The following is a 14,280-nucleotide window of genomic DNA, read 5'->3' as shown; positions in this document are numbered from 1 at the left end:
ATGCTGCTTCACTCCTTCCCTTCCCCCTTCTAAGTCAAGAAAAATAATTCGCTCCTTTAGCTCACTTCTCCCCATTTTTCAGTTTTCTCGACAACAAAATGCTTTGTGCTAACATAAACTAATCATGCCCAACAAACGTCCAAAATGGTGATCATGCATTGGGGAGTGTTAATGTGTCAGAGGGGATGGAGTGAGGGAAAACCTGTAGATTGGAGCTGCGGTCTTGGTGTTGAACGGGGCGGGAGGATGGTTGCGGGGTTGGTAGAATGTTTGCGAGGAGTAGAAGACCGCAAGATGAAAATGGAGACTGGGAGAAGAGAGGGAAGAAGGAAGGGGGGAAAAATGGAGGATTGAAATGGAATGAAGGAGGAATGAATGAAAGGGGGATAGGTTGAAAGGGGACAGAGCTCTCCACATATGACTATAGCAAGATGTCCAAACGTCTTTTCGCTTTTTACAGAGTCACAGAAGCTGTTATTATTTAGGAAGGAGACATAATTGGGTAAAATGGTTATAATAAAAAGCCTAGGTATCATCGAAGAAAAATGACCCTGAAGAGAAGGGAGATCGAGCCCTCAACTAATTTCTCGGTGGGAGTTCTAAGGGTGATAACTAGACAAAAAAAAAAAAAAAAAAAAACCTAGTTTGGACGTCAAACAAGACAAAGTGTAAGACTCATGTAAGTTATAGGACAAGGAAGACATAGAAAGACCAAGCTTCATGGTAGGACAGATCACCCTCCCTAACAGATCATGGTTGTCTACACCACCGGAGTAGGAAGCATGTAAAGTTTTTATCGGAACAGTGCTATTAGGAGCAAGATGACAATAGCATGATGCTCAACTCATATGATATAGCTAGCTGCCTCAGGGAACGCCACAGACCTTAGATGCCTGCAGTACTCAAGTAAATTGAAGCTCCGTCTCTTTTTTCATACCCACCCATTTACCTTTGATCCCCACTTTGTTCTACCGCTTGAATTTACACCCCACGATAAGGGATGAGAATATGCCAATCACCATTTCTAGATTAACAATTTTACACTCTCAGATGACAGAGTATAAGCTGCAAAAAAGGTCCCGGATCGAATTATTAATAATAAATGCTTGCTACGTTCAGAGGCATAATAAAGGAGGAAGGAAGACGAGAGTAATAGAGGAATGAATGGAATGTAAATGGAAGAAGGAGGGGAAGAAGGATTGGAAAAATAAATAGATGAATAAAGGGAAAATCAATAGAAGAATACTGGAAGAATAAATGGAAGAATAAATGGAAAAAGGGGGAAAGAAAGATAAAAATGAAAATAAGAAGTAAAGCAGATTTAGCGACTGTGGGTATTCTCTGCGCTGCTGGCGTGGTCGACTGAGAAAAGCGGGAGGATATGAAAACGCTTTGAACGTTTTGGCGGACGCCGGATGAGAGAGACACCCCTGCTCCAGATTGACGCCTAGAAGGGCCGCAATGTTAGGAAGAAACCATCAATTCAGGACAAAAGGAATTTCGGTGCTCGATTGTCTCGCTCTATTTTACATTTAGTTTGACGGCGGAATCTCCCCTTCACGCGTCGTCCCTTTAGTTCCAGCACGAACGAGACGGAAAACCCCCTGACTAGAAACACACGGCCGATGCGGTATAGACACCTCCCACCCTTCACCCTGAGCCCAACTCCCGTGAATCCCCCAAAACACTAAGTATTACTGGCGGATTTACGCAGCGAGGAAGCTCTTGGTGAAGGACTCAATGACCTCCCTCAGCTTAGCCTCGGTCTCCTTGCTGATGGCACCCTCCTTGTCGATGGCGGCCTGGATCTCCGGGGCGTTGGTCTTGAGGTGGGTCAGGAAGTCAGCCTCCCACTGGAGGATCTTGTTGACAGGGACGGCATCGAGGTAGCCGTTGACACCAGCGAAGATGAGAGGAACCATCTCGTTGACGGCCATGGGCGAGTACTGCTTCTGCTTGAGGAGCTCGGTCAGCTGTAGAGAATATTAGTATCGGCTCTTTCCCCAAGAATTTCCTGTCCTGGATGATACTTACGCGCTCACCACGGTTGAGGGTCTGCTTGGTAGCAGCATCGAGATCGGAACCGAACTGGGCGAAAGCAGCGACCTCACGGTACTGAGCCAAGAAGAGCTTCAAGGAACCGGCAACCTGCTTCATGGCCTTGACCTGAGCAGCGGAACCGACACGAGAGACGGACAGACCGACGTTGATGGCGGGGCGGACACCCTTGTAGAAGAGCTCGGACTCCAGGAAGATCTGGCCGTCGGTAATGGAAATGACGTTGGTGGGAATATAGGCAGAGACATCACCACCCTGGGTCTCAATGACGGGCAGAGCAGTGAGAGAACCACCGCCGTGCTTGTCGTTCATCTTGGCGGCACGCTCCAGCAGACGGGAGTGGAGGTAGAAGACGTCACCGGGGTAAGCCTCACGGCCCGGAGGACGACGCAGCAGCAGAGACATCTGACGATAGGCAACGGCCTGCTTCGACAGATCGTCGTAGATGATCAGGGCATGCTTGCCGTTGTCCCTATATCAACGGTCAGCACTTAGAACACTACAAAACAGCAAGAGCGTCAAAAACGGGTTTTACAGACCTAAACCACTCTCCCATTGCCGTGGCTGAAATTTTAACGTTAGCATCGTTGATATAGACTTCGAAAAACAATCAAATCATCGACGAGGGTAGTGGGTGATGATAGGAGCAGGTGTGGATGGTGGTATGGTAACCGTGTATGGGTGTAACGATGTAAGGCCAAAAAAGTGGGGTGAAAGTGGGGTGGGAATGGGGCGACAAGCGCGGGTGTGAGATTGTGGTGGTTGAGGGAAGGAGCATACCGGTGAAGGGAGCAATGTACTGCAGAGGAGCAGCCTCAGAAGCAGTGGCAGCGACAACGATGGAGTACTTGAGGGCATCGTTCTCCTCAAGGGTCTTGACGAGCTGAGCGACGGTGGAACGCTTCTGGCCGACGGCGACGTAAATGCAGTAAAGCTTCTTCTTCTCGTCGGTGCCGTTGTTCCAGCGCTTCTGGTTGAGGATCGCATCCAGAGCCACGGCAGTCTTGCCAGTCTGACGGTCACCGATAATCAGCTCACGCTGGCCACGGCCGATGGGGACCATGGCGTCGATGGACTTGAGACCGGTCTGGACAGGCTCGTGGACGGAGCGGCGGGGCAGAATGCCGGGGGCCTTGAGCTGGGCACGGCGCTTCTCCTTGTAGTTGATGGGGCCCTTGCCGTCAATTGGGTTGCCCAGAGCATCGACGACGCGGCCGAGAAGCTCGGGGCCGACGGGGACATCGACCTGGTTTTATGTTAGAAGATTGCTGGGATTGATATAAGGGTCCTGGGTGGCCTACGATTTCACCGGTACGCTTGACGACCTCACCCTCCTTGACGAGACGATCAGAACCGAAAAGCACGACACCGACCTGGCCGGCCTCGAGGTTCATGCACATGCCCTTGACGCCAGAGGCGAACCTGAGAGGCGTTAGGCCCCACATACTCTCACTAAAGAGGGGTCATGCTTACTCGACAAGCTCCTCGGCCTGAACGTTGTTCATGCCATACACACGGGCGATACCGTCACTGTAAGGGAGGCGCAGTCAGCCTAGATTCTCCGTGCGGAGCCGATTCCCGGCCGTATGATGCGGGCCCGCGGTCTCCGAGTCCGATATCTCATGGGACGGCGCCGGCGATGGTGGTGATGACCACCGCCAAGACCTCTCACTTTCCCAACACTGAAACACATACCCGACAGAGAGGACGCGGCCAGTCTCGGCGAGGCCAGCCTCCTCCTGGACACCGCGGATCCTCTGCTCGAGGATGGAAGAGACCTCGGTCGGGGAGGCCTTAGCTTCGGCATAGGTGCGGGTTTGGCGAGCAGCAACGACGGGTGCGGCATTTCGCTGTTCCGGACAAGTTAGCAAGCCGAAACCCAAGCAGGGCGCCAAAAACAGCAAAAAATTCGCAGCTCCCATCTCCAAGCTCCAGCGCTGGCTCAATTCGACTGCGCAGGCCATTCAAAAGCTCAATTGAGCTCTAGAGGGCATGCAGGCGGATTGAGATGGCGTGCGGGCGACGGTTGATGGAATTGACACCGGGTCGGTCGGGCGGAGAAGGTTGTCACTCACAGCGAGGACTCTGCTCGAGGCAGAGAGGGCACCGACGGCGCGGGTGCTCTGTCGGAGGGCGTTCCGGAACATCTTGAATGTGTGTGGTCGCCTCACGTGTCGAGGGGAAACAATTGCAATCTAGTTGCAATTGCGTGGAGGGGAGATTGAGACGGAGGAGTTGATGGGAAGTTTGGAGGAGCCGGCGTGAGGAAAATTGTCGAGAAAGGGCTGGCAGGCCTGGGTTGGAAGACTGGATGGTGGGCCCTGAGCTGAGTACCAGCCAATCAGCCGTCAGCGAGAATTTTGCTCTCTCTCAGACTCCCGAGAGACTCCACTCGGCAACCTCCTACCTCGAGCTCTCGAACACAACCGGAAGCTCACTCGTGAAACGCGCCTTTTTGCGATTGCCCGGCTGATCCACGGTTTTTTCGATATCTCTTTGCTATTGCAGAATCATTTGGGCCTGAGCCTTCCATCCCCTAGAATTTTTACTCGAGATTCCCTCTGGATGTTTGTGTTACCGGGGTCTCGGTTTCCGGGTAATCCCGGAGAATGTGGCAGAGCTTGAGGGTATGCGGGATGAAGCCTTTCAGCAACTGCTGTCCTCAACAGCCCAACCTGCTGGACACAGGAGTGGAAAACGATGTTTTAAACCATTTTTCTTCCATAATCTCGATGCCTATTTACCAGCAGGGACCAAATGCTCTATTATCTTCACTGGCAGCATATCATCTTTCGGCACTTCCCCTCTACTGCCCCTCCCCCTCATTATAGCGCCTTTTAAATTTCATTTGTTCACCATTTGCCAAGCCCAACAGCCCAGCCTAGTTTCATCCCATCCAAGACTCAAGCCCAGCTCGTCACGTTGTACCTCTCACACAAAATACGCTGGGTGATATATCTCACCCACAACTCTAGCATCAAGTGATTCAAAGACAACTCGAAGGCGAAGGAAACAGAACTCAGTTCATTCTTTTCAAACAATCTGTAGAATGACCGGGATTGCATCGAATATTCAAACAACAGACATGCGTCGAGAAAATTAAGTTTGGCCCTGCCCTGTTCAAACCCTTCAATGAAGTATCCAACTCCAGCAGTCTGACCTAGACCACGACCAAAACAAAAAAAAGGACTTCAGATTATAAGCTCATATGGAAAGGGAAATGTCATGCTAATTTGACCGTAACCATATTATCCTTTGCGTTGTTACCAACATCTATCTAATGATCCGTTGCAGGCCGTTATGGGGGAATGGGTGAGGAGATGCAACAGCGTGATCTTCCTTGGAGAGAACCAGCTCTTTGATAGAAGCTTGCTGAGTTGATGGAAGTACCCGGAGGATAGTCGTTTTAGTCTGTTTTTTCACTCCCGGGTTTGTATGGAAAGAGCACAGTTTGACGTTTCTTTTAAAGAATTAGCTCAGATCGGGGGGTTGTAGATGAGACGCATCCAGAACGCACTCATCTCAGCCGATATTTACTTCCTCCTGGCTTTCTCGGGAAACTGAGTACCCTTCTCAGTCTGGTCTCCATTGTTGAGACTTTTCTTTCCGCTGAGGGGAGCTTTGGTCTTCCCCGGCTGCACAGCGCTGTCTGAATCCCTGTTATTCTGTATCTTCCGCGTCTTGTACCTCTTGCTTGCGCCAGCAGCGCGAGAAGGACTCGGCAACTGCTTCCTCTTCGACTTGAAGGACTCGGTTCGATGGTCAGCGACATCGTATGAACGGTTCTGGGACTGTGTTTGAAGAGTCAGTTTCCCTGCGTGACTCTGTGCGATCGCTAGCATGGTGGCTAGACAAACCTTCTCCGTCGGGGATGTCATCCCTTGGAAGGGACCGAGAGTCCTGGCGGGAGTAAGCGGAATGGAATCCTCCTCCTGAATCCTTTCGACAGCTGGCAGGCGTAAGGCCGGAATTTAGGGGCGGTTGTCTGCTCCAATGGAGCCGTCTCTGCTGGAGAGTTGTCGGTCCCAGCAGCAGCCTGCGGAGCAGCGCCAGAGCGCTGACTCCCATCAAAGATGGATATGACTGACTTCTGGCTGCCATTACTATCGCTTCTTGCATGCATCGGTTCAAACTCCGTTAAATGGGCTCCGACTCCACGGATCCTCTCTTCCAGAGTTTCTCCATATTCAGGGGTAGGAGAAGGGGTATAGTCCCTATAGCGCGGAAGGAGGTTGATGTCCTGGTATTTGAGATGATAGGGAGAGCCTTCGAGCGCTTGGGGCGGTTGCCAACTGCTGGCCCAAACTCCAGTCTGCTGAGAATGATGGACGTAAAGGCTCTCTTGAGGCCCCCTGACTTGGGAAAGCTGCTCCGGAGTAACACTCGCTTCAACGTCTTGCAGTTCTCCGGCTGCATTATTGAAGGATTGCGCTTGGGTCTGCAGCGCTTCAAACTCCGGTATTCTCGAGTAGTTAGCGGTTTCGTTCTGAGTAGCTGTGGTCTTCATGATGGGTCTGAGTTCAGGGGTTGGCGCTTAGATGGGGTCTACAACTTAAATAATAGGTATTACGGAAGACAGTATAACTTTCAGGGAAGGGATGAAATTTAGTCACCGAATGAACTAACTGTTTTATATTCTCCCTATTCTAGCACTTAGTGAACAGCAGGCTCTAGAAATAATGACTGCCAGGGCACCCCGTACTAGCAGAATGGACAAACGGTAGATGGGACTGCCTTGACAACAGCCTGATCCGTATTATTTCTCCTTCGCCTCATTAGGAGATCGAGGTTCCACGGTGCTCTAAGGTTACCGGCCGTTCCGTTCAGGGGATCTCAGATACTTGCAGCGTGAGGCAGGCTACAATAAGGGAGGGTCAAAGCCCAGGCGTTCAACCGTCTCCAAAATAGACTTGAAGATAGCCTACAGGCGAACTTTGGTCCTCAATCGCATCATGGACGCCAATGACACATTTTCTGTTCGTCGTATATTTGTGCGTCTCAAGACAGTCGCACGCTTCAGCCGCGCTATCTGCCCTTTTGGGGAACCCAGCGGTTGCTGAGCTGCACAACCCCTTGAAACGGACAGAACAAAAGGCTTACTGATTCGAAATGGACCATCTACGGGAACATGAATACTAAGGCAGGAACGACATAGAGTCACTTAAAAAAGGCTCTAAGGGAGCACCGTAAAGGTTTGGATAAACCTAAGCGCGCTGCGTGCATGCCGAACGCCACCCGTTTCATCTACCCCTGAAGTATGCGACCAGGCTGAATAATTCTACAAACTTCTACCACCGATAGATAAATAAACTATTGTATCCCAGAGACTACAGAGTCTAAATATCCAGATCTGTTGATAAAAATAACCTCTGATGTTGCGTTGTCTGGACTCTTAGACAATCCCTGAGTTTGAAGGCTCGCGATTTGAGCAACCAAGCTCTGGTCACATAATAAGGTATCCATTCCAGCAAAACACTGGCATTACAAGAGTTTACGGAAAAGTGTCCGATATGGCGCTCTACACGGGTGTGAACGATCACGAGGGCAAGGGCATGGTAGTTTTTTTTTTCTTTGCTCTAGTGTTCACACAGGTTTTTCAAAGCAGAACAGCTCGGGACGTAGTGGCCTCATCATCTAGCCACACAATCTCCAGTCCGCCGCCACTAGGCGGTGAACCAAAAGTTTCAGGCCACCCACACCTGCGACAGACGGACGCGCGTCAGCGTTTTTGTGTGTGCAAAAAACTTCGGCAAGGCCGATTTTGACAGCTGGCTTCGTCGCCGACTTGCCAGTTTGGATCAGTGTTGGTGCCATCGGAGATATCCTCCAGGTCTATGTCGGCACTGCTCGTCTTTCCCGCATCTCGATGCGAGGCTATTTCCAAATTGTGTGAACGGAGCCAGTAGCTGAGCTCGGGGCAGGATATTTCTCCCATCATAGCAACTGATGGAAGAATCAGTACGGAATACGTCTTGGTTGGATTATCGGTCACTGCGAGAGCGGAGGGCTGTCGGGTCGCATTATGGGCCTCAGGCTAATGCGAGTGCAAAGGCATCACTTACGATGTGAGAGCGCAGCCTCAACGGGATTCAGCTTTGAAAAGCTGAAAACTAAGTTTTAACAGGCTAGTGTTGTACATCTAAAGGGTTATGAGCTGTCTTGCTTGCGACGGTGTCACGGAGGATACCAGCGAAAACCCTTTGTTTTTGGACTTCCAAGCCCCTATTCTCGTTTGAGACCTTTTGCATTAGGCAACCACTACCTAAACATCCCAAAAGAACTCTAGTACTCCTCCATTTTGGCAAGACAAACATCCGGGTCAAGCGAAGTTTTCTTCAGCATTTCATACTCTTCGCCTTGTATACTCCAGGGTGTGGTCAGAGTGAGCTGATATGACAATGATCCGATCTCGGCAACACGCCTGGACTCCTGGCTGCCTTCATTCGACCGTGAATTACGAGGGGTGCTATATTTTCTCTTGATGTCGTGGTACCAGTCAAGCTCCAATACGTCTCCCTCAACTTCGGAGAGCAGAGGGATAGAAAAGTCTGCAAAATGGCGGTCAGTTTCTTGCACATAAAGGGGCCGAGAGAGAGCCTTGGAAGAGATAGGAAAAGGGAAAACATACCTCCTGAAAGGTAGCTCTCAATCTTGTACTCAGCCACAAGCGCAGCCACTCTTCTTGTGGCCCCTCCACCGAGAGTCTTGCCCTTTCCCCCGCGACGGATGACGTAACTCTTCCCCTCGTAGCTCTCCTTTTCCTCATCCGCACTACTATTCCCTTGCTGCCAGTCTATGAACAACTTCAGTCTACCACCAAAGAACTCCACCTCAAACTCTGCCCCTGGGTCATATCGGCTGACAAGGCGCATCATGTCAGCGTCGGTGACCTCTAAGGCCAAGGGTCCCTGCTGCCGGAGGAAGTTCACAAACAGATGGCAAAGGTGGTGCGTGACCATGGCGGCAAGGTGAAGTTGGAAGCGTCGGAAGCGGGCTGTGTGTTTTCGCTGCTCAGGGTTGTCGTAGGAGCGGGGATGGTGCCGGCTGGCGGTGCTGGCTTTCAGACGGGAGAGGTAGAGGTCACGGACGAGCTAAAAGGAGGGGGGGAGGTGTTAGTATCAAGCAATATTTTCAAACTCAAAGACACTATAGCGGATGTTTCTGACCTGAGAGTTCAAATGCAACACGGCAGCAGCCTTGGGGTCAAAAGAGAACTGGCGGCTTGACGAGGATGACTCAGTGTTGGTCCATGCTGAGAAATCTCTCTTAGAGCTCTCGTCACGGCAGAACCCGTTGCGGTCGTTCAGCTTCACGAGGGGAAAGCTATGCCTCACACTGCGCAAAAATTCGTTGACTGCCTCGCCTACGTTTATCAAGGCGCACTCACGCGTCGGGTCGGGCACTGGACGTTCCCTCCAGATACGGATGGCTTTGTGAGCAAGGCTTGCGAGACCTAGAGGGAGAGAGTATCAGTAGCCGAACCGAGAACTGGACAATAGGTTCTTACAGTCCCTTCCCCGTGGGCTCTCTAGCATCCGCAAGCCAAGATCCAGCACGGAGGCGACAGCGAATGCTTGTCTACTTCCCCTGTCCAGGGGGTATGTGATGCCATCTTGGCGGACTTCACAGACCACTAGCTGATAAAGTCCGTCTAGCTGTATTTGGTTCCATTGGGATGACTTGACCGGTCCGGAACGAAGAACGCCTTGCTCAGTCCTTGAAGTGGCAAACGAACTGATGGAGGGTTCGACAGCAAAAGAGTAGGGCATCTTGATGACCCTAGGTAAAAGGGGAATAATGTGGGTCACAGGCGACCAATTCACACAAACACCGCGAGGTATGACAGCTACCCGAATATAAATGAGAAGCAAGTGATGAGTAAATCTTGATAACAGTTTGTGGGAGTTTGTGCACATCACCCAATGTATTCTTCAATGCATAAACTCCGTGATCCAGGGGATCCCGGGGAAAAATGTTGGCAATTAAAATTAGCCTCCAGATGTCATTCATTGGTATCTTCCTCATCCCACACTCCCGACCATGATATTAGCCTGTCAATGTAGGCTGGGCCGGTGGGTGGAACAACCCGGTCGGGATGACCACCAGGCTCGGGATGCATGGGTGGTCAGCGGCTACCGACTCGGAGCCAACGTCCCCCTGGGTGCTTAAACCGATGGTAATATTGTCACTTGTCACAAGACATCGAGGCTCTTTGCATGGAAAGACCCCACAGAGATCGTCCCGAAAATCCCAATCGCCTCGTCAAAAGAGTCAATATATATCGTGATGGGAACACATTTCAGTCGTTGATGGCAGAGTGACACAAGTCGAGATGTGGTGCAGAGTTAACCAGCCTACCACGTTGTTGAAACATATTGTAAGACAAGTTTAGATCGATGATCAGAGTTGGAAACACGCAAGTGGTTAGGCTTCGAAACAAAATGGAACTGCAAGGCTCTCGTGGGTGACACGATTGACGTTGTTTCAAACGCAGGCCTGGTGTTGGCCCTAAGCTGATGAACTCAAACCCAGGTGAAGAGGTGTGGGGGCGAAGATGGCTCCCCCGGGCGGGAAAATAGCGAAGCCGAGGTTTAGTAGAGCAGAAAAGGGTTAGGGTACGAATTCAACGCCGTTGCCAAGAGCCGGGTCACGCCCAATCCCCCCTGGGAGTTGGTGCAGCTGCTGACAGCACCTCCAATTGGGGAGGTGGTGAATACCTATCGCGGTGCAATCAGTCATGGTGTCATCTCGCATCCAACAAAGACACCATCGTAACCTTTAGCCTAGCCATACCAATTTACCTCTCCCTACGCTATTCATTGACCATTCGACTGAGGAGCCGGTGTTATTGTTTGGACGGGTCGCTTGGGTCTGTTTGATCTTGGCCCAGCGTCCCATCCTCTCATCGCTTTGTCCCCGGTCCCTTTCTTGCTTTACTGCTACGTGGCTGCCGGCCGAGCTGAAAGCTTACTCTTACGATGCCCCCTTACACCGACAACCCTCCTCGAAGACCCGGCTCGAGTCGCGATGATGATAAGAGCACAGGCAGCCCCTCCAGAAGGATGTCGCAATCGTCCGAGTCTTCCGTTTCCACCACCAGCATCGTCTTTGACCGGATCGACGAGCGCGTCGCTGCCGAAAAGGCCGCTGCCGCTCTGAAGAAAGACAAGGAGCAGCCGTACGATAATGATTATGATGTCAACGACGATGACCTCGAGACTGGCCCGTTCCTTGGTAACGGCCGCGACGGGCAACATGGCAAGCCCCGAGAACGGGAAATGGACCGCGGCATGCGCAGGATCCTTCTGATCGTTGCCGGTCTACTGGTAGCTGCTTGGCTGGGTGGGTTAGTTGTCTATGTCTCGACCAAGTCTTATCAGCACCCGTCTAAGGTCGAGCATGACCCCGCGGCGACGGGGGCGCATCGCGGCTCGGGGAAGGCGATTACAATGGACCAGGTCATGGGCAGCTTCTGGCGTCCGGAGAGTCACTCCATCCGCTGGGTTGCTGGTCCCAATGGAGAGGATGGTTTGTTGCTGGAGAAGGGTGCCCCTGGGAAGCCGTTTGTGGTTGTCGAGGATATTAGATCGAAGACTGGAAAGCCGACTCGCGACGAGGTTCCCGGCCCAAGGACCTTGATTGAGAGCGGATGGTTTGACTACGGCGGGAAGACTTACATGGCTGATATGGTCGAGCCGAGCAAGGACCTGCAGCGAGTCCTCATTGCGACGGACGTGCAGCGCAACTGGAGGCACTCCTACTTCGCGGCTTACTGGATCTTTGATGTCAAGACCCAGAAGGCTGAGCCCCTGGTGCCAGGCGAGCCTGGCGCCCGCATCCAGCTTGCGAAATGGAGTCCTACTGGCGACGCCGTTGTTTATACCAGAGAGAACAATATGTACCTACGCCATGTCGGGTCTATCAAGGTGACCCAAATAACCACCGACGGCAGCCCGGAGGTGTTCAACGGCGTGCCCGACTGGGTCTACGAGGAAGAAGTCTTCTCCGGCTCGAGCGCAACCTGGTGGTCCGACGATGGCAAGTATATCGCCTTCCTACGCACCAACGAGACCGGCGTGCCGGAATACCCGGTGCAATACTTCCTGTCACGGCCCAGCGGCGAGCAGCCCAAGCCAGGCGAGGAGAACTATCCTGAAACACTCTGGATCAAGTACCCCAAGGCTGGCGCGCACAACCCCATCGTAGAGCTCCTGTTCTACGATGTCTCTCGTGGTGAGGTCTTCCCAGTCGACATCCCAGACCGGTTTCCCGACGACGATCGGCTTATCACCGAGGTTGTGTGGGCCGGTGACAAGGTGCTGGTCAAGGAGACCAATCGTGTTAGCGATATCATGCACCTCAACCTGATCGACCCGGTTGCGCGCACAGGCAAGAGAGTCCGGGTCTTGGATGTCAAGGCCCTGGATGGTGGCTGGTTCGAGATTACGCATCAGACCAAATACATCCCCTCCGACCCGGCCAAGGGTAGGCCGCATGATGGTTACATTGACTTGATGGTGAACGGGGATGCCGATCACTTGCACTACTTCACACCGCTGGACAATCCGGAGCCTATCACGCTTACCTCGGGCGACTGGGAGGTTGTCGACTCTGAATATGCTGTTGACCTGGAGAGGAATATTGTCTACTTTGTTGCGACGAAGGAATCCTCGATCGAGAGACATGTCTACCAGGTCTCACTGACCGGCGAGGGTTTAGCCCCCGTGACTGACACCTCCAAAGAGGGCTACTACTCTGCTTCCTTCTCCACCGGCGCGGGCTACCTCCTGCTGTCCTACCAAGGCCCCAGGATCCCCTGGCAAAAGGTCATCAGCACACCCAGCAACCCTAAGAAGTACGAATACATCGTGGAAGAGAACAAAGAGCTAGCCGAAAACGCCAAGAAGTACGAGCTCCCCATCAAGATCTACGGCACCATCGAAGTTGACGGCGTCAAGCTGAACTACGTCGAACGCCGCCCACCACACTTCGACGAAAACAAAAAGTATCCCGTCCTCTTCTACCAGTATAGCGGCCCCGGTTCGCAGATGGTTAAGAAGAAGTGGGACGTCGACTGGCAGTCTTATGTCGCCGCCGGCCTGGGCTACATTGTCGTGACCGTCGATGGCCGCGGCACGGGCTATATCGGCCGCAAGAACCGCATCATCACACGCGGCAACCTGGGACACTGGGAATCCCACGACCAGATCGCTGCCGGTAAGATCTGGGCGAAGAAGAAGTATGTCGACGAAACGCGCATGGCGATTTGGGGTTGGAGCTTTGGCGGCTTCAACACGCTCAAGACGTTGGAACAGGACGCGGGGCAGACGTTCCGGTATGGGATGGCGGTCGCGCCCGTGACGGACTGGCGGTTTTATGACAGCATTTATACCGAGAGGTATATGCTCACACCGCAGGAGAATGGGCATGGGTATGACGTGAGCGCGATTACAAATGTGACGGCGCTGGCGCAGAATGTGCGGTTTTTGATCATGCATGGTGTGGCGGATGATAACGTGCATTTCCAGAATTCGCTGACGCTGCTGGATCGGCTGGATCTTGTGGGTGTGGAAAATTATGATGTGCATGTTTTTCCGGACAGTGATCATGGGATTTATTTTCATAACGCAAATAGGATCGTGTATGACAGTAAGTGGCTTTCTTGGAGAAAATTTGGAGGGAATGGTCGCTAACTTTGACTGGCAGAACTCACGAACTGGCTCATCAATGCCTTCAATGGGGAGTGGCTCAAAGTTAACAACGCGAAGCCTAATGGGAAGACAAAGACAAAGCGGGCATCCGTATGATATAAGGTTTGGTTAATTATTGTTAGTACTGCTTGGGTATTAGCGTGGCATGGCGTTTGGCGTTGAAGGCACATATCTCAGCTTCACATCGTGTGCATAACTTCAGCACCGCAGCAGTTAATATTCAAGTTGCGGGTTGCGCATACATAGCCCCTTATTCTCCATTCCGCTTCAGGAACACAGTAAACTACCAATGTGCATATAAATGCTACCCACGCTCCCCAACTCAAGGACTTCCCTCTGAGGCCTTGATTGATTCTTCCCACTCTTCTCTCATGATCGATCTTCTTAAACGATGGTCACCGTGCCGTACGCACACACCTGAGCGTGTCCTCCCAAATCGCCAGTATCAAAAATAAGGGAGATAATAGCATTCCTGCCACGTGCCTGCGTCCCAGCCACCATACGGAATATG

At 52.0% G+C, this 14,280-nt stretch overlaps 4 protein-coding genes across 4 annotated transcripts; 1 reads left to right on the top strand and 3 right to left on the bottom strand.

Annotated features, from left to right (window-relative positions):
• Positions 1–1,706: 1,706 nt before the first annotated feature.
• On the bottom strand, positions 1,707–4,205 carry CTHT_0073120 (uncharacterized protein; the record flags this gene model as incomplete). Its single annotated transcript, XM_006697506.1, has 8 exons — positions 1,707–1,973; positions 2,035–2,530; positions 2,598–2,622; positions 2,839–3,304; positions 3,360–3,480; positions 3,532–3,588; positions 3,754–3,908; positions 4,134–4,205. 8 exons carry the CDS (start codon positions 4,203–4,205, stop codon positions 1,707–1,709), a joined length of 1,659 nt encoding a protein of 552 aa, XP_006697569.1.
• A 1,386-nt stretch (positions 4,206–5,591) lies between these two features.
• CTHT_0073110 (uncharacterized protein) lies at positions 5,592–6,565 on the bottom strand (the record flags this gene model as incomplete). The annotated part of the gene is made up of 2 exons (XM_006697505.1): positions 5,592–5,849; positions 5,951–6,565. The coding sequence occupies 2 exons, from the start codon at positions 6,563–6,565 to the stop codon at positions 5,592–5,594; spliced, it is 873 nt and encodes a 290-aa protein (XP_006697568.1).
• Positions 6,566–8,340: 1,775 nt separating this feature from the next.
• Positions 8,341–9,827, bottom strand: CTHT_0073100 (uncharacterized protein; the record flags this gene model as incomplete). Its single annotated transcript, XM_006697504.1, has 4 exons — positions 8,341–8,606; positions 8,687–9,149; positions 9,225–9,511; positions 9,566–9,827. The coding sequence occupies 4 exons, from the start codon at positions 9,825–9,827 to the stop codon at positions 8,341–8,343; spliced, it is 1,278 nt and encodes a 425-aa protein (XP_006697567.1).
• Positions 9,828–11,036: 1,209 nt separating this feature from the next.
• CTHT_0073090 (dipeptidyl aminopeptidase-like protein) lies at positions 11,037–13,865 on the top strand (the record flags this gene model as incomplete). The annotated part of the gene is made up of 2 exons (XM_006697503.1): positions 11,037–13,707; positions 13,765–13,865. 2 exons carry the CDS (start codon positions 11,037–11,039, stop codon positions 13,863–13,865), a joined length of 2,772 nt encoding a protein of 923 aa, XP_006697566.1.
• Positions 13,866–14,280: the final 415 nt, after the last annotated feature.

Source organism: Thermochaetoides thermophila, assembly GCF_000221225.1.
Source record: "Thermochaetoides thermophila DSM 1495 unplaced genomic scaffold scf7180000011823, whole genome shotgun sequence".
NCBI lineage: Eukaryota > Fungi > Ascomycota > Sordariomycetes > Sordariales > Chaetomiaceae > Thermochaetoides > Thermochaetoides thermophila.
This window is presented reverse-complemented; position numbering and strand designations above follow the sequence as displayed.